Source organism: Nipponia nippon, unplaced genomic scaffold (genome assembly GCF_047370975.1).
Source record: "Nipponia nippon isolate SJK-2023a ecotype South Korea unplaced genomic scaffold, ASM4737097v1 scaffold_12, whole genome shotgun sequence".
NCBI lineage: Eukaryota > Metazoa > Chordata > Aves > Pelecaniformes > Threskiornithidae > Nipponia > Nipponia nippon.
In genome coordinates this window covers 15742930-15762972 of record NW_028262313.1, presented here as the reverse complement: position 1 = coordinate 15762972, position 20043 = coordinate 15742930, and the positions used below count along the sequence as shown (strand labels likewise).

General features: G+C 41.1%; 1 protein-coding gene across 6 annotated transcripts; it reads right to left on the bottom strand.

Annotated features, from left to right (window-relative positions):
• Positions 1-130: 130 nt before the first annotated feature.
• Positions 131-18168, bottom strand: LOC104012878 (P2R1A-PPP2R2A-interacting phosphatase regulator 1). Of its 6 annotated transcripts, XM_087749027.1 has the most exons (12): positions 16381-16478; positions 14658-14758; positions 13635-13713; positions 11327-11455; positions 8953-9042; positions 6834-6877; positions 6700-6754; positions 6148-6240; positions 5511-5599; positions 4642-4703; positions 3455-3551; positions 131-2284 (listed from the first exon to the last, which is right to left on the bottom strand). In XM_087749027.1, exons 3-12 carry the CDS (start codon positions 13650-13652, stop codon positions 2125-2127), a joined length of 837 nt encoding a protein of 278 aa, XP_087605153.1. In that variant the 5' UTR covers positions 13653-13713; positions 14658-14758; positions 16381-16478; the 3' UTR covers positions 131-2124. The 6 variants fall into 6 exon arrangements, 5 of the variants coding, with proteins under 5 accessions (XP_087605153.1, XP_087605149.1, XP_087605150.1 ...); XM_087749023.1 differs by lacking the exons at positions 14658-14758; positions 16381-16478 and adding an exon at positions 17372-18168; XM_087749024.1 differs by lacking the exons at positions 14658-14758; positions 16381-16478 and adding an exon at positions 17372-18168 and having other exon boundaries at positions 8953-9009.
• Positions 18169-20043: the final 1875 nt, after the last annotated feature.

Below are 20043 nucleotides of genomic sequence, written 5' to 3'. Positions count from 1 at the left end.
AACTTAAATGTAAACTAGACTGGGTGGAAGTGGGTTAGAATAGATATTCTGATTTAAAAAGAAAAACGTTTAATCACAGAAGCCAACAAGAATACGGTTACCTCTCTAACAAAGTGCAGAAACAGCAAAACATATTTATTTTTCCATTTATTGGCACTTATTTGAAAAATAGCATAAATATTCAACAGAAAAGAGACAAGTTGACCCACACGCAACTATGAAATCCCTCTACTGATGCATCTTTTTTAAAAGACTGGAAGAGACACCAGGAGGTTCATTCCTAAGAAAGAAGCAAGATTTAAAAAAAGTAAAAAGTCTTGCCCTCACCACAAAAGAGTGAACGCAGAGCAACTCTTTGGCACACACCTGAAATTGCGACAGGGAACTATGCCACGTTAGGCAGAGAGCAAACAGTCATTAAACACAAGCTTGTCCATCTGCCAGGGAATGAAGGGCAGTCTGGATTTAAAAAGGAACTGCAATCAGGAAGGTGACTATTACAATAATTTAAGAGGAATGAAATCAGAAATAAACCATATCATACCTTACTTGAAGCGAGTAAAACTATTAAATACATTCTATTTTCTTTCTACAATAAGGACATACGGAAACTGGTCATTGGTCTTCAGGTCACCAGGTCTTTGCACTCCAAGTCATCCATTTCTGATTTTGACTGGCTGCTGTCAATCCAAGCTTCATCCATGTGAATCTTTCACAGCAGAGTTCAGAGTGGGCTTTTCTCCTACTTGAGGAAGTTGCCATACTTTTCTCACTTTATTACACGTTACAAAGATTTAGTGTTTAAAAAATAAAACATTTTGCTTCATTATTAACCTCTCTGGAGAGAAGGCTTGAAACCACACAGTACAGATGCGTACACACGTACAAACGGGGACCCCGCTGGGGAAGTTCAACTGCGTAACAGGAGTCAACAAGCAAAATGAGGTTGCCACTGGAAAATCTGAAACAGCTGCCTATGGTGGGGCTTGCAGGTTTTTCCTCCCGTTTGGGGAATTTCAGAGTTGAGATCAGGGTGCCTCAACTCACTGACTTTTCAAATATAGTACAAGGATCCTGAAACATCTCAGATCACCAAATTCTAGGCTTCCAATCAGCATCTGAAGTTTTCAACAGCAGAAATAACTTCATGCCATTGTTTGAGGAAGCGACATCAGGAGATTAAACACAGATTAAACATGTTTGATCACCTCAGCCCGTAAAAAGGCATTCAAGATTCCTCACTGTATTTGTCCAACAAAAGTCATAGATGAGGATGAAGACTGCCTGTTAAAATAACGCACCTCTGAAGTACTAAATACTAAAACCTCAGGATTTAATGTTTTGTTCCAAACATTATTACTATTTTTCCCTATTAAAAGGCCTTTAACAGAGCATCTACCACTCTAATACATCATCTAAGTGGGAAAGAAAAAGAAAATAATACAAAAACTGAGCAGAATGTTCCACACCTAATTTGGATTTAGTCACAACAGCGGTCATGATCATGAATAAAATCCAACATATAAATTTAAGATGACAATTCACCAACTTGTTCTTTTGCCATCTATTAGAACACAGAATCGATTAACAGCCAATCATAACAGAACACAAGAATCACACACCCCCCCCCCAATATTCCCCCTTTCATATGAAGAACAAAAAATATAAGTATCTAACACTCGGGGAATAAAACCAAATTAGTAAGCTGCTTCATTGGTTTCAGACTGAGGACAAATGTGAAAGTTATCTGTTACTACGTAAGCACCACTTTATATTAGCGAGGACACTGCCTGTTGGCTGTTGGAAAGCCAAGTCTTCCACAAGCAGAATGTACGTACAGTATTCGTAACGTATGCCGACAAGACGATACCTGTTGTAAATCAACAGCTTCCTTACTGAAGTTAGCATCAAACATGTCTGCAATTCAACAGCTTACTGTGTTTTAGTAAATGTCATACAAATCACTAGAAACGTGAATTCCTCCTCAAGGAACTATTTTGGAAGTTTTCTAGAAATAATGACATTTCTGGAAGTTCCTATGAGGAACAGAATCAGTTACACACAACGGAAAGTCTTATTGATATCCAGCCTGTTTCTTGGTGTCCGTGAGCAGACTTCTGCTTCTCAATTAATAGGTAACTTAGCCGTAAGATCTACCGGTAAAAAAGGAGATCTGGAGTCAGAAAATGAGACTGGAGAGTCTGTGTTGGCGCCGACTTCAGCTGGTGAGTCACAGGAAGAGCCTGCACTGCTTCTGTTGTCATCAAGAGCGTGTGATGACAGACTGCAAAAAGAGTAACATCAAGATATGAGAAATGAGGTACTCTTTCTGATAAGTTTCAAATACTAGCTTCCAATCATCATAAAGCCATTCTAAAACCAACTGTACATCTTTGAAGGAACAGCAAGCCCTATGATTTGAAATAAATCTGCAGCTGCACACCTGGCAGTCACTTCCAAACAGACAGATAACGTTCTGCCCATCTCCTCCTTCAGCTCACCCAGCAATGGTGTACAGATCAGAAGCGCCAGGCTGAGCAATTCATTGCAAGCTTTACCCCATCTCCTACAAAGTCCCGGGCTAGCATATATCCAGAGGCCTCTTTTGTCAGGAGAGCCGATGATAAACTGTACATACTTCAGTTGTACCATTCACTACATACTTCACAGGACACAAAATTATAACTATAGGTGATCTATCATCAGTGATAGCGTCAGAGCGTTTTTAAAAATTACCATCTCCTACACCAAGATGCAGCGCCTGAACCTGCACTGCTGTGCCTACTATGAACAGGGTGTGCAAAAGAGGTTGTGTTTTTAAAGTAGCTTTAAAACATCTATTTTATTATTGCCGCTGCAATGGGCTCAAAGCTTGTGCACAGCTATGTGCATCAGCTGAGAGGCAAAAAGGACAAATGTACTGTGAATAACCCTGTCTTGATAGTTGTGGCACGCCCTACGTATTCTTAACCTCTTGACTAAAATACTAAATCAAAATCCCTTGCTATTTCAAGTCATTACAATTTTTTACGTAGCACTTTTTATCTCCTCCCGGCAGGGAGGGTCAGACAGACTAATTTTCCTATGTGACTAAGCAAGGAAAAAAAAGAAGAAAAAAAACCCCCAAAACAATCCGCCCACAAGCATTAGCATTCATATGGGACTGCAACTTGAAACCAGACTCCAGAAATTGCCAGCCATGAAGTGTCTTGTCCTAAACATGCTCATCTCCCATATACATGAAGCATGTTAACAGTCAATCCTAGAAACTGTAAAATTGTAGTGAATATTACTGCCTGTTTACTGTGATAATTTCAGTGCTTCAAAATTACGGGATGTTTGTATTAATAAATAAAAAAAAAAAACCAACAACTTCAAGCATGATCATTGCTAGATGAAAAAAGACTTGTAGCGCTTCTGATGAAATCGACACAATAAATAGCACAGCATTTACCATTCCCCAAGCTCCGCCTGATGTGAAACTTCAGGGGTAAGTATATTGGTGGATCCTTGGAATAATCTTTTTGGATGATCTTCTATCTCTGTTACACCTTTGGTAAAAGATAAGAAGTGATAAAAAATTACTACTTGCTTGAACTACAATCTACTTTCAATGTAATTCTACAGAGCAAACAGAATAGTGGTTCAAAATTATTATAATCTATTAAGTGTTATTTTATATGTAAAACATGGAAGTTCAATGCTGGAATTTTAAAGACTCTTTATTTCTTGGAAACATTCTAGTCCAAGCTTCAGGAAAGTTTAGTGAGTTATGAACTGAGGTTTAGATATCAGATATTTATTCTTCAGTAGCAGAGAACAATTTTTTTGTTCCAGTTTGTTCAGCTATCAGTTCACTAACTAGCTCTGTCAAAGTAGAGAAGCTGAGAATAACGAAAGCTTCTTTTCCTCTTGCAATCAATATAAACAAGGTCCAGGATTATCACTAAACTTGTGTATTGACTTTGATTTCCAAATATACTAGAAGAAGGGAGGACAGAGATATGCTTAAATAGACTACAACACAACTCAGATAGAAGTATTTTAAAAGTTGTCTCATGGCCAGAAGTGTTCTGTTACAAAGGTGAAGCATGAAGATATATTTAAAAACAGATGCAATAAAATAACCAGAAGTTAAACTTGCGGAAAAATGTAGGAAGAGAGAGAAACATTTCCCAATAAAGCAGTAAGGTGTTTACCAGGTCTCTGGATCAGTTTTTGGTTTTTACCATGGTTTTAAAATCATCAGAAGGATGATTTTAGATCTACAGTACCTGTGCGCTTCAGTTAGCCAGGACTTTCAAAATTTTCTATTTGTGAAGTTAAATATACCAATAGTTGTAGTTCTTGTTTTGTTAAGCAGCTTAAATTAGTTTCTTGTCAGATGTATATGACTACAGCAATGGAGAGGCATTAGATCAGAACAACTATTACTTTTACAGAATACTAAAAACTAATTTATCAATTTGTCTCTTTTATCCCTATAAGTAGTTCCATTTATTTGGTCATCTGTAGTATCCTCTATTTCTAGTCACTCTTTGAAATATCAGCCAGTTGAACAGAGTTATGAAGAAAGCTATATGGATTACTATAAAATTAAACAAGTTGACTTATTATATTAGCCAAAACCAAATACCGTACCTTTCCTTTTTATTGACCCAAGAACACTTGGTCGAATGCAGTTAATTGGACTCTGGCTTCTCCTGCAAAAAGGCGGCATACGCTATAATGACATCACCAGTAATAAAGGAAGCCCGAAAACATGTAAAAAAAAAAATCAAAAGATACTCAGATAAACTACTAAGTGGAAAACACTAAGAAAATAGGCATTAAAACAGCTTATCCAAAGTAAGTCCTCTTTTTTTTTTTTTCCCCTAAAGAAAGAGCAGGAAGCATAGACCTTAACAGAAAAAGTTGAATCACATTATATCACAGCTGGGGCAGTCTAAAAGCTCACATCTAGGCACTGACTAGATCTCAGCTGACAGGCAGTACTTTGCTGAACTGTTAGGGCCTGATAAAATTTAATCGTATGTCCGCATCACTCAAAACCAACATCCAACGCAACTAAAACCAGAATCAGTAACAAACCCTAAATCTGTTTGGTTATTCCCCCCCCCCCCCCCCCGCCTTAGAATTCAATTCAATTACTTAAGCTCTGATTAAAAGCAATATAGAGACGACACTGAGAAGACAGATGCCACAATGCAGCCCACTTTCCCAATCATAGAATCATAGAATCGTTAAGGTTGGAAAAGACCCTTAAGATCATCGAGTCCAACCGTTAACCCAGCACTGCCAAGTCCATCGCTATACCATGTCCTCGATGTTATGACATGAGAATTTTAACAAATCTTTTAAAGCACTGTAAAATCCAAAGTTTACATGAATATATAAAGTTGTATTTGTGATCAGAAATCAATTAGGTATACAACAAATTCTGGTATTTCGAAAGCCTACTGTGAACAAGCTATGCCAATTTTCTGTTATTGCTACGATCTGGTACTTACCTTGAAAATCGCCGTGTTGGACTTGGGCTAGGACTTGGAGGTAATCCACTGCTGCTTACCAAACTTTGCAAAGATGGTGAGAAACATTGCTGAGAGTAAAACAGTTTGTGTTATTTACCGATCAACACTGTATCACACTCATGGGAACAACTGATCCTTATCGCAGGTAAGCAACCCACTATCAATTTAAGTGACCAGTCAATGTGGCTGGGTATACCGAGATACCACTTTTTTACTGAGAAAAATTAAGAAAGAGTTGGATAGATTGAATTTTCATGCAGAATACATGCAAGTTGACAAGGATTTATTTCACCATTGTCTGGTTTAACAGACTATGGTTCATAAAATGAGAATGCATGCCCCTTCCTCTTATTCCAAGAGGAAGGCAAATAAAGAATAAGGTTTATTAACCACAGATTAGCAGTCAAACAACCCACAGAAATTCACATCCACAAGATTCGCAAACTGCTAGCTGGTCTTTTCCGGTTTGGGATTTCAGGGTTTTTTTGTTTACCCCCTGGTTTCTTGTTTGCAGCTGAGGTAGAAAGGAGGAGGTGGCTTAATCTTTTGCTATTAATTTGGTCGAATTTATTTAGCACTACTCAAGATAAAATCATTATTAACACATTTTGCTCACCTTCCCTATTCCTCTGGTAGGCGAAGGAGCTGGAGAAACTGGGACAAAGTCTACTTGTTTTGGTGATGATGATTTTTCAAAATCATTGTCGCTCTGTAAATAGTACATATAATTAATCTTATGAACAAGTACCTTAACATGAAAAGGACTGATTGGTGTGGACTTGAGTAAGATTCCAAAGTTATCCTCCATCATATTCATAATTTTTAGGTAGCCATTTATGAGCTAAACTTAACAAAAAAAAAAACCAAACCAAAACAAAACAAAAAAAAGCCTTAAACATTACATAGTGAGTATCAGAACATGGAAGAAAATTTGAACAGGCAGACATCCATGCAATTTTCTTTTGACATACCAGCCAAGGAACCCACATGTATCCTCAAACAACTGATAATTCTATGCCTTGTTGGTGTGAAAAATTGCTGATCAAAAGCAGTAATATACTAACACCTTAATTGTAGGTCAAACTATAAAAGAAAATGTTGACATGAGAGAGTCTCTAGTGTCCTGATACTGATAACAGAAACACAAATTAAAGCATGAATGCATTACCAGGCTCAAGCTCTCCTCCCATGAGTGGCTCATCTGCATTGCTACTTGCACTTCTCTATAAAGAAGAAAAGAAATGTATTGTCCCGGGCCCACAGAAGACTGTATTAAGTATTCTAGTTTGCCTTAATGCTTACCTTTCACGTACTGTTTCTCTGTTCATCAAATTCATTCCTTCTTCCTAAAAGATCAACAGATGAAAAATTAAGACAAAAAAAAAAGGAAAGCTTTGCTACAGCAAATCAGAAAAGCTCGTTTCATTCCACTTTGGTATGCGCAAAATTTAATTCAATTTGGTTGAGCAACAATAACCTTAAGCTCTCCCTACATGAAAAGGAGTGAGGGGGAGAGGACGGGAAAGAGATGTGATGGTTTCTCTTGCTACATAAGAAGTGCTCAGGGGAGCTGACTGTTTCTCAAACAGCTTTTTTATTTTCATTACTATCCAAGAGATAGTTACAAAACTGAACAATGATAATATGAACCAAAAATTCGGCACATGCTAGAGTATCTTTATGCAGTCTCGCATAACATTATTTCACAAAGTGGAAACTAGTACAGGTAATCATCAAAAGCATGGCTGGATTCTTACCTTATTCTATGGATTAGTAACAGCCAGCATTTCATTTGTAATACAGTGCATTGTACACAATGAATTTGGGATTTAGTGTTGTTTTTTTTTTTTCTAAAACATCCATAAAATATTATTCGAATGGATCAAAGATGTAAAATTAAACTAAACACGAACACCAAGTTAAAGTACAAACTTGACTCAATCTCCTCTTAGGTAGACACCACTCCTTAAAACTACCTGAATACTGCCCAGTCTGTTGAGTGAATGAGTAGATTCCCTAATTCAGTCCAGAATTCAGTCCAGTTCTAGAATAAAAGTTTAACTAAACATCTTCACCATCTTCATCATATGTAGGAAGAGTCTTACTAACGTAGTTCAACTGTGCGATTATTTGCTAAGATTTGAAAGAGATTAGAAGTAAATTACACAGGTTCCCGTCTCTGCCAGTAAGTATACAGGACATGGAATTTCAACTTGTGGATTTAATGATCAAATACAAAGTAGGAAATGCAATTGTTTGCTTTAATAAATTTATGGAACAAGTATGAATACAGAAGTATTTTCCAAAAAATTGAATTATCAAACTTTACTTCATCTAATATAGCAGAGCCGTGGTACTTCATTCCCTTGCTCTAATCACATTTACATATTAATCCTCAGCTTTTTTATGTTGACAAAAACAGCTCTACAACTGACCTGAGTGCTTCAGAGTCTCTTTAAGCCGGTAAATTATTTACACAATGAAAGCAAACAGTTATTTTCTTCAGGATTACTACGCGTGCACCTTAAATATCTGAGGTGGGAAGCAGAAGTGCCTTCCATCAGTTCAGACATCATACCCTGAAAATGCTGTCTGGAGCATTAAATTGTTTTCTTAACTTTTCACCCTGTAAAAATCAAGCCCATCCATTGAAAACTAGCAAGCTAAAAAAAATTATTAAAAAAAAAAATCAAACATCTTCAAGCCAATTTTATAAACATTCTACTGTCAAAAAGTCAACATATAAAATGGAGGAGCCGCAAGAGTTTGAGCCTGTTGATTTTAAAACTTGAGGCCTTAGACTGCGGTCTGTTGTCTGGGAGCAGTGCTATTTAAGCCTACTCAGATATTTGCCACCCCTCCCCTTCCTAAGTGTTTGCTCATGTGCCCTTCCCCCTCCGCTCATGCTGCGACAGCACGAGTACAGAGGTCTGGATAAGAAAATTATACAGATGAAAAATAGCCCAGCCAGAAGAGTCCAAACTATTTTTTAGCCAGAGTGCTTCCTTATCCAGTTCATTTTCTGGCTGCACAAAAGTCTTGTGCCAACACAAGTTAAGGAACACTTTGTTATTGGCCCTGAATATTTATGCTGGCACTACTGCCAAAAACTTGGTGAAACTTTACCCTAAGGGTTTACATTAAAGGTTTCCTTTCTAAAGTGTCCATTTTAAGATTTGTCTTTCTGCTCAAGTCGTCTTCTCTCTCTAAGATGCATTCTAGTTCACGAAATGTAGAACTCTGCAGACAAGGTACAGCTTTTACTTTTGAAAACACCTTGAAGTAATAGACTGCTGCAGACTCTGTCCTACAATTTCAGAAGTAAAATCTATAGCCCTTTGAAGGACATCACACATTAACTGCAAAAAACCCAACCACCTATAAAAAATTTAAAAAAACAAAAAAGAGAATCTGTGCTTACCTGTTTGATTTGATGGAGACGGCTGCTAGGAATACGGATAGGAGATGATGGCACAAACTGCAAAACAAAGCCACATACAACTGAAACACACTTACAAACCACAGGAGAAGGGAGAGAAAGGTGCAGGAATGTTAGTAACCACTCTACAGTGGTACCCCAAACTAAAAAATATATGTTGTGCTTTGTTTTGTTTTGTTTTTTTTAAAAAAAACACAGCATTCGTAACATTCTCAGTATACACAAACTACATTAATTACTTGCAAGATTATGATAACATGTATTTCCATATTATACCGCTTTGTATGCTCACAAATGCTAATTGGCATCAGCCTGCCTTTCACTTCATTTCCAGGCAACTACAATTCACAGCCTTCTCTACAGAATGAAGCTGCTTTTAACTAGCACACTGCCACCCGTAATAGTTACGGTTGCATAAATTTTTTCATTTAAGCGATCCAGAATATTTAAGTGATCCAGAAGGCTCCCCAATACTTCATTTAAAAATACAAAGCCAAACCCACATACTGTGCAAAAAGGTTTCTGGATTGTTGTCTGCCTATAAGTGAGTATTTTGACAGGTGAAAAAAATCAGCTATTAGAAGGCTAACAAAGAGCTAAATACCTTCCTTTATGGTTTCTCAAGACCTTCACCAATTCAGGTGAAATCAGAGAGGATGTCACTAAAAATGGTCTTCTGTTAATTTTGTCAGTTTTGCATTAAGATCTCACTGGAATGCTATGATCTAAAACTGCATACTCAAAACCAAGTAATTAAAAGCGATTATTTTCTCAAAATATAATTTCCTTTCACATATTTCCCATCCCTCAAATGTTTGACCCTCAGTTGACTTTTGTCATAACCGATTCAGGGATCAAAAATTCAAGCTTTGAATAGAGGTTTAACATTTTCTCTGTAAGCTGACAACTGCTCCAAAAAACAAGGTGTCTTTTTAAAATGGATGTGTGTTTAGCAGGTAAGGTTTGTACTATTACTAGGTGTTTATACACTTCATGCAGTATGAGGCTTCATCCCCTTGGCAAAACATTACTAGAGCTCTTCATTATGCTGAAGTTGGAGAACTAACAAACATTCAGTTAACCATTTACTGTACCATCGTCTAATCAGTGCCATGGAGAACACAAAGATTTTGCTGTCTTACTCAAAAGGTTATGGTTATTACAGACTACTAATGCTTCATATATCCAGAATCCTCCCTTTAAAAAAACAAACATCAAGATATCACGCCCTTTTTCTCACAGAAGATATTAGCCCATCAGACTCACACAGAGGATGTCTAAGGTTTGTGCCAGAATTTAGACATCATAATATATACTACTAAAGTCTAATGGCTATAATGCTTTGATTTGCTACTTCTTAAGTCCAGTTTAGGTCAGCTTTACTGTTATACCAGGCTCCCAAAAATCCTGTGCACCTAATAAAAAATTCCTGTAAGCCGTACCAGCCCATGTGGACCTTGAGCTGACCTTGATTCTCACACAGAGAAAAGGATCTGGACAATAGTACCTTCCTGCCTATTCACTCTGTCACTCCACAGTAGAAATGCATTTGTTCCACTCATTATATTCTAATTTTATGACTGTGATCCGCATAGTTTAAGGTTTGACATTAATAGAATATATACAAAACCAGTGGCTCGCAGTGTAAAATAAAAATTATAGAAAGACAGTCAAGTGTTCCTCTGCAGGATCTAACGCACTAAATCCGTTAACTCTGAGGATCCTACATCCCATCTCCAACAAGTCATAATCCTTGCTTTGTCAATGCTTAAAACTCACCTTTTCCCTGTTTGTAGTCCTTTGATTTACTTCTTGTGAAAATAAACTATCAGAAGCCTCAGGTATCCATTTTAAAGGATATTTGCTAAAGCAGACTGAACACATTTGTTAAAATTATGCTACTCAAATCCCAATGTTTTAAGAAAGCGCAAAGCTTAATAAAAAAAACATTACAAACTATTGCACTATCACATGGAAAAGAAACACCTTCCCCTTCCTCCCTTCTCAGGTATGTTAGATAATCTTTTTAACTGAAGGTAACGTTTCAGAAGGGCCAGTTCGGCAGGCAGCACAGCCAAAGTAGGCAGTCCCCCGCCCCGGTGCCTCTGCCCTTCCATTGCCGTCCTCCAGTGCCCCCTGCCTTCTGCCAACACAAGCATCTGTGGGGCCACACAGTGAACCGTGTAGGAGGGAACTTACCTAGCTTTAAAAAATAAAAATAAAAAAAATTAAAAAATCAACTTTTGCTGAAATAGTACCTAAACTTCTAACCACAGACTAAAACGCTTTGCTTAAACAACAAAACCAAAACCCCAACCACAAAAACAAAACAAAAAACGCCAAAACATTTACTCACTAGATGCCACTGATATCTTCTGGAAGGAAATAAACAGCGGATACTGAGCCTAGTTGACCCTTCCTTGGCAATTACATGGAGTGTCAGAAAACTGCAGATTAGGCCCCAGGCAAAATGGCATAGCTGCCCCTGTAGTCATCATTATAAAAGAGTTGGAGTCTGAGACTTGGAGAAGCCACTCAAAAAAGAAAAGATTTTAGAATTCAGCTGAGCCACTGGGACAACCACAACAGCCCTGAAGATGGAGCGAGATAGAGCATGACCTTCAGTTACCAGAGCATTTTAGCAACTCCCATTGTTCCCATGACAGTGAACACAACACAGATTAGACAAATACTAATCAATTTTTTTCCCCACAAAGTTTAACAAAACATAAAATTTTAGCTGTACTTACAATACTAAATTAACAAAGCTTCAGTCACTTACTGAATCTTTTCACTCTCTTTATTAGAGCTTACACTGCAATAAAGCTTGGATTAGCTTTCCTAAATACACAAAAGTCATTTTTGAAGTACACTTTATCACCTACTTATTGTAAAATTTAATTTACCAAAGTAGATGTCATCTAACTCCTTAGAACATCTCTAACATCATAAAACTATACTTAACCAGACAATAATTCAAAGAAATATTTCAAAGTGGACAAGGCACCAATCTAGCAGCCAATGGAGCACTTGATTTTTAGCATAAGTAAAATTTCAACTGTATTTTGTCAGCACCTGGTCAGCTGGGGGTGAAGAAGGGAGTTAACTTTCAGGATGCTTTTTAATAACCTTCAAGTGAGGTGAAGGGTTAAGAACATCGTCCCAGGAAGATGAGAACACTGGTTCCGCCCAGAAGACTGCAACATCTATTAAGGGCAGCCAGAAGAGCTAGCCCATCAGTGAACTAGCTCCTGCTTCCCAGCAAGTTCCGGGCAACGCATCCTAAATTGCATCTTTTTTGCCCAACAATTGAGGATCTTCAAGAATTAAACACAATAAACTGAGCTTTCACCTTTGTTTGTTTCTCCTTTTGCCTGACCACAAGCATAAACAAATTTACCCTAAGCCATCACCCTAAAAATATGTATGAAGGAAGAGATTGTTGTTTAAAGAAATCTTTACCATAACGTGTTCTACCAGGTTTTATATCCTAGCAGGAGAAAGGCTTTTCCACCAATCTTTCTAGACTTTTACGTAAGTATCCCAGTCCTGTTACAGATGCAAACCTTTGCTGAAGTACTTGTCCGTCCCAATTTTAAAACAGAATTTTAGCTAAGGGGCATCAGTTAACAAAACAGGAGAGTAGCATTCTTCAAGCATTAACACGGGGCTAACAAATTATTTCCAAAGCATCTTCAAAAGGTAACTAAGAAAAACAGGATAATTGCTGTTAGCATTACAGGGACTTTGTTTCCCATACTTAAAATTGATACTACTCCCCTCCCACCCCAACATAGCTTAATTTTTCCAAAACATTAATAATCAGCTGAATGCAGCTGGACGTTATCCTGTGTCTACCTGTTTCTTAAGGCCTTCTTAGGGGAAAAGTTACATTTCTGGTTATACATGGAAGTCTGACCAAAAATTCCTTTTGGTTAGGGGAAATAACTACCCCATACACCCCAACCTTTTAAGGGTTAGCAAATCACGCTGTGTGATTCTGTGCAGGTATTCTAAATCAGTCAAAGTCACACCCTTCTACCACAATTTGTAGGATACGAAAACACAAGATATGCAATATTTTCTCTGGGTTCAGACTAATATTATAAAAATTCAGATTTGGGGAGTTGCAATAACAGAATTCTGACAAAAGCTGAAATCACAAATGAACGTCTCCAAGAGATATAGAACCATTCATCCTGGAAGTCTCAAGATTCATGTTCTATCAGCCAGTTATATCTTGTTATATCAGTTGTTGATTACAACAGTCTATTCTGTCATTACTACAGAAAAGACAATTTAAGATCAGAACAACACTGCACTTTTTTTTTTAAATCAGAAATGATTAGCACACTGGTTACTGAACAATACATCTAGGTAATTAGTTTTCCTTCTGAACTACCTTTCTTACTCTACCTTAGAACATCTGCTTGCATTTTATAAACAAAGTTATGATCACAATGAAATATAAGTACTCTCCAAGGCCAAATGGTCTATAAATAACATTTCACTATAGCTACAGCGTATTAATGTCAGAGTCCAGAGCCTTGTTTCTGAAAACATGTGGTAATAGTTTCACAGACTATGATCTACTTTTCTTCTTTAATCCTGTTTGCACACTTCTGCTTTGGACCTAACGCGGTTGGGTCTAATAGTTTTCTTACCAGACTATGACGATTCATAACTGTGGTACTGTTCCTGCGGGTTCGCAAAACGTTAGCCTGGAACACCTGCGAGTTATCGCTGTGAAAAGAAACACTCGTCAAATGCAAAAGCCATTTCCTTCCTATCAAAAAGTACCTCTTAATATAAGCTCAGTTTCAAATGCTATAACAGCCATCATTGCAAGACAAAGCACTCGAGAGACACGTATGTAAGAACTCTTAGTTTGCTGGCAGAGTGGAAACCAAATTGCTCTGCCCCCAAGTCCCAGCTACTTCAATCAATGATTTTAATTAATCATACTGAGTCTCCAGAATAACTGAAAAAATTGTTAAGACTGATCATTTCTGTAGGAATTTATTACGTTTGGAATGGCTGCAGCTTGCATACTGCTTCGAATGTCATTCAACAGAACCAATTTATAAATGGCATATAACCAGTAACTGAAACCAGCTTCAATGCCATAGATAGAGAATAAAAAAAATACAGTATCTTGATAAATCTTATCACTACGAAAATTTAGTAAGTTCTGAACTTTTTTCCAGGAGAGGTTAAATTAAACATACAGTAAAACTGGTTTTTAAAGCCCTAAGACTTTTGACCACAGTCACGTTTCTAACCAGGAAGCAGCGCCTCCGTTTATATAATGCAGGATTAGTTATTTGATATGAAATGAGCTCCTTTCTCAAGGCAACTTTAGTTCTATTGATTCCTAAAGCAAGTTTCACTGGTCATCACTAGTGTTATCGTCAGCCATCGATCAGCACTTAATGAATGAGACTGCAGAAATGAAGTAAGCTTTATGGTCACCAGAATAAAAATTTTGAGCCACAATCCTACAATCCCCATGCCTAAAAATCACTGAGGAACTGCACAGGCAAACAGATCCAAATGTAAGAGTGTACTTAGATCCAAATTACAAGAAGTCACTGGGTTGTAGCTTTTTGTCTCAGCTGCTAACCTGGGATGAACAAAAGCACTACACAAATACAATTTCTTAAAACTAATCTAATCAATAGCATTACCTTGTTCTAAAGACTGATAATCATAATGCACATCACTAACAGAATCCTCCAGTTTAAAATGCACCAGTTGGACACATGAGTTTTAGATAGCTTTTACCTAGCTGTAAATAAAAAAATAAAGAAAGCTTATCTTGTGAAAGAAAAGCATATAGGAATTGGCATAAGCACTGTGCTTTGTGCCATGAAGAATGCATTGACTCTCTTTCTCTAAAACGTCAAGTACAAATGACCAGACATCATTTAGAATTTTCAAAGAAGTTTCACTCAGTTTACACCCACAAGAGATCAAACACTTGCCATTTGATAGGCGGTGGAACAGGAGAAATTTAAGGGATCCATAACGCAACGTTTAGAGATGAGATTTACTGGCTGAGGCCAACAGCTACAGTTGCTTTTTAGCGTAAGTGTACTGGTTGGTATGCAAACACAACACAAACAGTACATCCCAAAATCCAGGGTTTGCATGGAGGAAACAGTTTGGAATGATTCTGTAACACGCTACCATAGGCCGAGTCCAATATTCAGTGCTAGCTAGAAGAGAGGGAGAGAGAAAAAACCCTACAATATCCTTACCTTTAATCTCCCTTGCAAAAACACCAGAGCTGATCCCATCTCAGACTTACCTTTCAGAGAAAATTCTTACAGTTCCCATTAAAAATCAATTTTATTTGGCATGAAAACAAGAATCAAAAGTTCTGTGAAAGGTAACTTTTGTGATCTAAAATATTCTACTTAAAAATGTTCTCTGGCTCTACGGTAACTCATTCTCCAAGCTCCGTACTAAATCTGTTAATGAAGAAGTCAAAACAGGAGGCAGAGTAGAAAAAGCAAGCTGTTCAAGAGCAAGAGTTTTTGTTTCAGTTTACCCAACAAAGCCATTCTGGGAAAAACTGAAGTTTCTTGCCAAGAGCTGCAATCTTGCAAAAACAGTTTTCTGCTGGAAAATTCCTAACTAACAGGCAAACCACTGCAACCACCTCAAATTAGTTCCATGGCATTTCAGTTTAATTTGTATAAAGACCTAATGTATAGTGTATGCACAGTTTCAAGGCAAGAGCTCAGGCTTACCCTTCTACCTGCCCAGGCCCTGAAATAAATAATTTGTTTACAACATGGTTACGGGATGCTTTTTTAAAAAAAAAAAAAAAAAAAAAGTCAAGGGTCTCACAGTTCATAAGAAACAACTTACAAAAGGCCGAGATTATAAAAACACCTCATCTCAGTTATATGATTAGTTTACCTGCTCAGAAATCTCCCTGAGGAACAACTGCCATTCACAGTACTTCTCTACTGCATGGAAATGTAAACTGATAGTTGTTTCATTACAATTATGTAAAAGAATCACAATTATGTTTACCTAGTATTAAATAATGTCTGAATAGGCAAGAATTAGTATGTCTTCTGAACTGTAATGTACTGTTAACTATTTTGGTACAAAAGATTTATGAGATTTGTTTGTCACTTGATATCTAGTTCCCTATAGAAACATGAAGTTTAAGGAAAAAAAAAAAAAACAAACAGCAAGTGTTTATCATGCATTATACTATTTTTTATTAAGTTTATTGTCAATATGCTCTCCCAAACTGCAGACATACCACTCATAGCAGCATGTGGACCACCCCGAAGTTAGATGGTAGCCACACCATGTAGCAGATGGGGGCATCTCCCAACTTCACAACAGCCTCTGGGAGGCAGGAAACAGAAGTCTGAGTTATAAACTTACCCAAAGACAAAACCATCCAAGAGACCACGCCTGTCCGAGAGCTTCCCTCGAGCCCCTGCCTGGGGCTGCCACTGCCTCTGCCCTGTCAGCTGAAGGGGGCCAGACCTGGAGCACAGGGCGAACACCCGACCCCCTTGCAAATGCCACCTGCCACAGGCTGATGGCAATAGCCACAGCAACAAAATCAGTACCGGCCAGCAAAACTCCGGGACCACCGATACCTTGTTTTACGCTAAATGTAAAACTTATGTGTCTTTCAAGGTCCCATGAAATGATCTTCACCAAATTCGCCCGGTTGTTCTGAAAGCACTTACTGGTACAATCATACACGGCGCAGCGACTTTTTTGGTCAGACTTGAACCATTACAGAAAGCACAGAGATCGCTACTTTATCTACAACAACAGCCGCAACCCTGACGCTGCGTGCTGTTTCTCAGCTACAGCAACGCACAGCAGACCTAGATGAAAACAAACAGAGCGTCTTAGTAAAGCTACAGCACGCCTGCCTCGGCTTTCATAGAATCACAGAACCGTTAAGGTTGGAAAAGACCCTTAAGCTCATCGAGTCCAACCGTTAACCCAGCACTGCCAAGCCCACCACTAAACCACGTCCCTAAGCACCACATCTGCCCGTCTTTTAAATACCTCCAGGGATGGGGACTCAACCCCTTCCCCGGGCAGCCCGTGCCCGTGTTCTCGCACCCCGCCACGCTCAGAGCGGTGTCCTGCCTAAACCCCTTCCCGCTGGGGAGCCCCACGTTTCCCCACACGCCCAAGGCACCCACAACATCACCGCGGCTCGGTGAGGAGCACCCTTCCCAGGCCAAACACGGAGCGGCCCCCGGGGCTACAGCCAGGGCGGCCCCGCGCCCCGCTCCCGACACGGCGGCGGCCAAACCGCCCCCCGCCCCGTCCCGGAGCCTGACCCGGGCCGGGCCCGGCTGCCGCCGGGGCTCCGGGGCCGCCGCGGGCCGGGCCGGGCCGCGCTCACCTGAGCCCGTGGATGAGGGGGGCGCTGTTCGATCGCCTCAGGCCGCCCCCGTCGCCCGGGGCCGCGGCGCTCCCCGGCGGCAGCTCCAGGTCCAGCTCCATTTTCTCCTGAGCCATCGCGGCGGCGGCGGCGGCGGCTCCGGCTCCTCCCGCTCCGCCGCGACGCCCATTCACTGCCGGCGCCCGCCGCGGCTCCTCATGCCGCCGCTCCCCCCGGCCGAGCGCGGCGCGGCCGCCCCTACAGGCCCCGCGGGCGGCGCCGCGGGCAGAGTCCGGGGGCGCGCCGGGCCCGGCGAGGGGGGCGGCCCCAGCAGCGCCCCATGCCGGGGGCAGCCCGGGGGGCGGCCCGTTCCCCCACCCGCTGTCGCCGACGGACGAGGGCCCCGCCGCTGCCGCCGCCTCCGGAGGGGAGCGAGCGCCCGGGGACGCCCCCCCCGCCGCGCCCGCCGCCCCACAGCGCGCATGCGGCACGGGGAGCCCCCGCGGCGGCGGGACGGCGGCGGAGCGCGTGCGCAGAGCGGCCCCGCGGTCGTCGGGCTCGGGGCTGGCGGCGGGGCGGCCCGGGGCTCGCTGCGGCCCGCCGGGTGCGTGGAGGGGTGCGGCCTCGGCGCCGCCGTTCCCCCTCAGGCGAGGACAACCAGAAACCGCCGGCAGACGTGAGGCGGGACGGAGGGGCGCGGCCTCCGCCGCTGAGGTGAGGCGACCGAGGGCCCGGCGCGGCCTGCCCGCGGGACCGCCCGCCCTCGGGGCCGGGGCTCGCTTCTGCCCGGAGATGTACGGCCGCAGCTCCCAGCGGCTTCACACAGCGCTTGCCCCCTCCCGGGGCTGCCTGGCCCGGCCGCTGCCGGTGGCAGAGCCCAGGCCGGCGGCTCGGCCCGGGCCCCCCGCCAAGGCGACACGCGTGGAGCTCGGCTCCGGGGCACAGGTACTCCGTGCTACAGAAGACATCTGCACCCTTATTTTTCTATGCCGTAGCAGTTTCTGCCAAGCGCAGTCTGAACATTTGCGTAGAGAGCAATTCTGCCCTCGTCCACTTACCGTCGTATGTGTCACTGTCAGTACTTGCCTGTCGCCATGGACCCATCCATCTAACTGCAGTTAAATCGTTTTATCTAACTGTGGCTGGATATTTACAACTCGGATGTAAATATTTTAGGTGTCTAAAGGATGTTCGTTAGTACTCTCTTGCTAAGCGCTACAATGCTGACCTTTAAATACCGAAAACTAAGCATCTGAGTTAATACCTAACCATTGTCATGTCTCGGAAATGCAGTTGATGGTTCTTCTTTGCAGGCCCAGACATCTCTTCCTCAGCTTATACTCCAGGTGAGATTTTCAGGCAGTCTTTAACAACGAAAATAACCAGAGAAGAAAGGTAGATTATAGATAGCTAAACCATTTTTTTTTCATGGGTCACATGCTTACTAATTTATTTAAGGCTGATGGCATTTTGTAACCTTGAGTGGCTGTGTTTATTTGACCCACGGGGATATTTCTCTGATCCTATCAAATATCTCCCACACCCTTGCCCACGCCATAACTTCGTGCCCAGCAGTCCCTCAGTATCACTGTACCCACCTATCTCATCCTCCCAGTCTCCATTTCCCCATTTTGAATCTCCATCCTTCACCTGTATCCTCCCAAGGCTCTGTCTGACATATTCTCTCCTTTCCTAATCCCCGTTGCCACGGTCATCTGCACTGTTTCTCTAACTCAGCTCTTTGTCATTTCCTCATTTCCATCTGTCACCTCATTCTGTTCCGTAGCACAGCTCTCCCGCATCCCCTTTTCTCTGCCTCACTCCCTCCTCAGGCTTTTGAGGGTCACCTCGACAGTCCCCACTTTCTCTTGTGTCTGTGTACCCATTAAGGCTTCTGTGGTCAGAGGAAACCCCTGGTCAGGCAGTAGGTTGATGTGTTGGTGCCTGGCCCTGGAAAATTTGAGTACGTGAAACAGATGTTTTTGAGCTCTCAGCCACATTTTGGATATCGTTGACTTTTTCCATAACGGTATCCTGGTACGCAGCATTTGAAGCTCTTTGCTATCCGTAGTGGCATGGACATGATATAATAACTCCACAATAAAAATAAATAGCAAAATCCACATAGTTTGGTGATGTGGTCAGACTTTGCAGGTGGCTTTTGTGGTAGCAGAGCCAACATATGCGTGAGGAGATTTCCGTTCAGGACTAGGAGTTTTGCTAGGTGCTATCACGTGAATTGCCTTTTGGGCGCTCTCCAGCTGCCGGATGAAATGCTTGCGCTGAAGCGCTGGACCAGAAGAATGGTGCAGGTTCTGCATTAAAGCTCAGAAGCGTGGTGTTGCTTTTACTGAACAGCGGCAGAGAGGCGATTAAACAGCCTTTTCCCTCTGCAGCAAGAGATCTTAATTTTCCAGTAACTGATCATAACGATTGGAAATCGAGCAAAAGACAGTTTTAGGTTATTTACCTTGTTTATCTTTGGAGGAGATGGCAATTCTGTATCATCTCACGGAAAGGTGTCATTACTGGCTACGATATATCGAAGTGTAAGCACTGGCACGGGGCTGTGACCGGTTTTCCTCCTGCAGTAATACAAGACAAGGAATTTTGCCTCCAGGTTTTTCAATATAAAAACATACTGAAAAAATCCTGAAAATAATTAAAATGTAATCTTGTGGGGCTGTTAACTC

Coding starts and splice junctions, on each gene's coding strand:
- LOC104012878 (XM_087749023.1), bottom strand. CDS start 17,487: ATGGCTCAGGAGAAAATGGAGCTGGACCTGGAGCTGCCGCCGGGGAGC. Junction 9,043..11,326: donor GAAGATATCAGTGGCATCTA/GTGAGTAAATGT, acceptor GTGGTTTGTAAG/TGTGTTTCAGTTGTATGTGG. Junction 2,285..3,454: donor CAGGCGGAGCTTGGGGAATG/GTAAATGCTGTG, acceptor CTCTTTTTGCAG/TCTGTCATCACACGCTCTTG.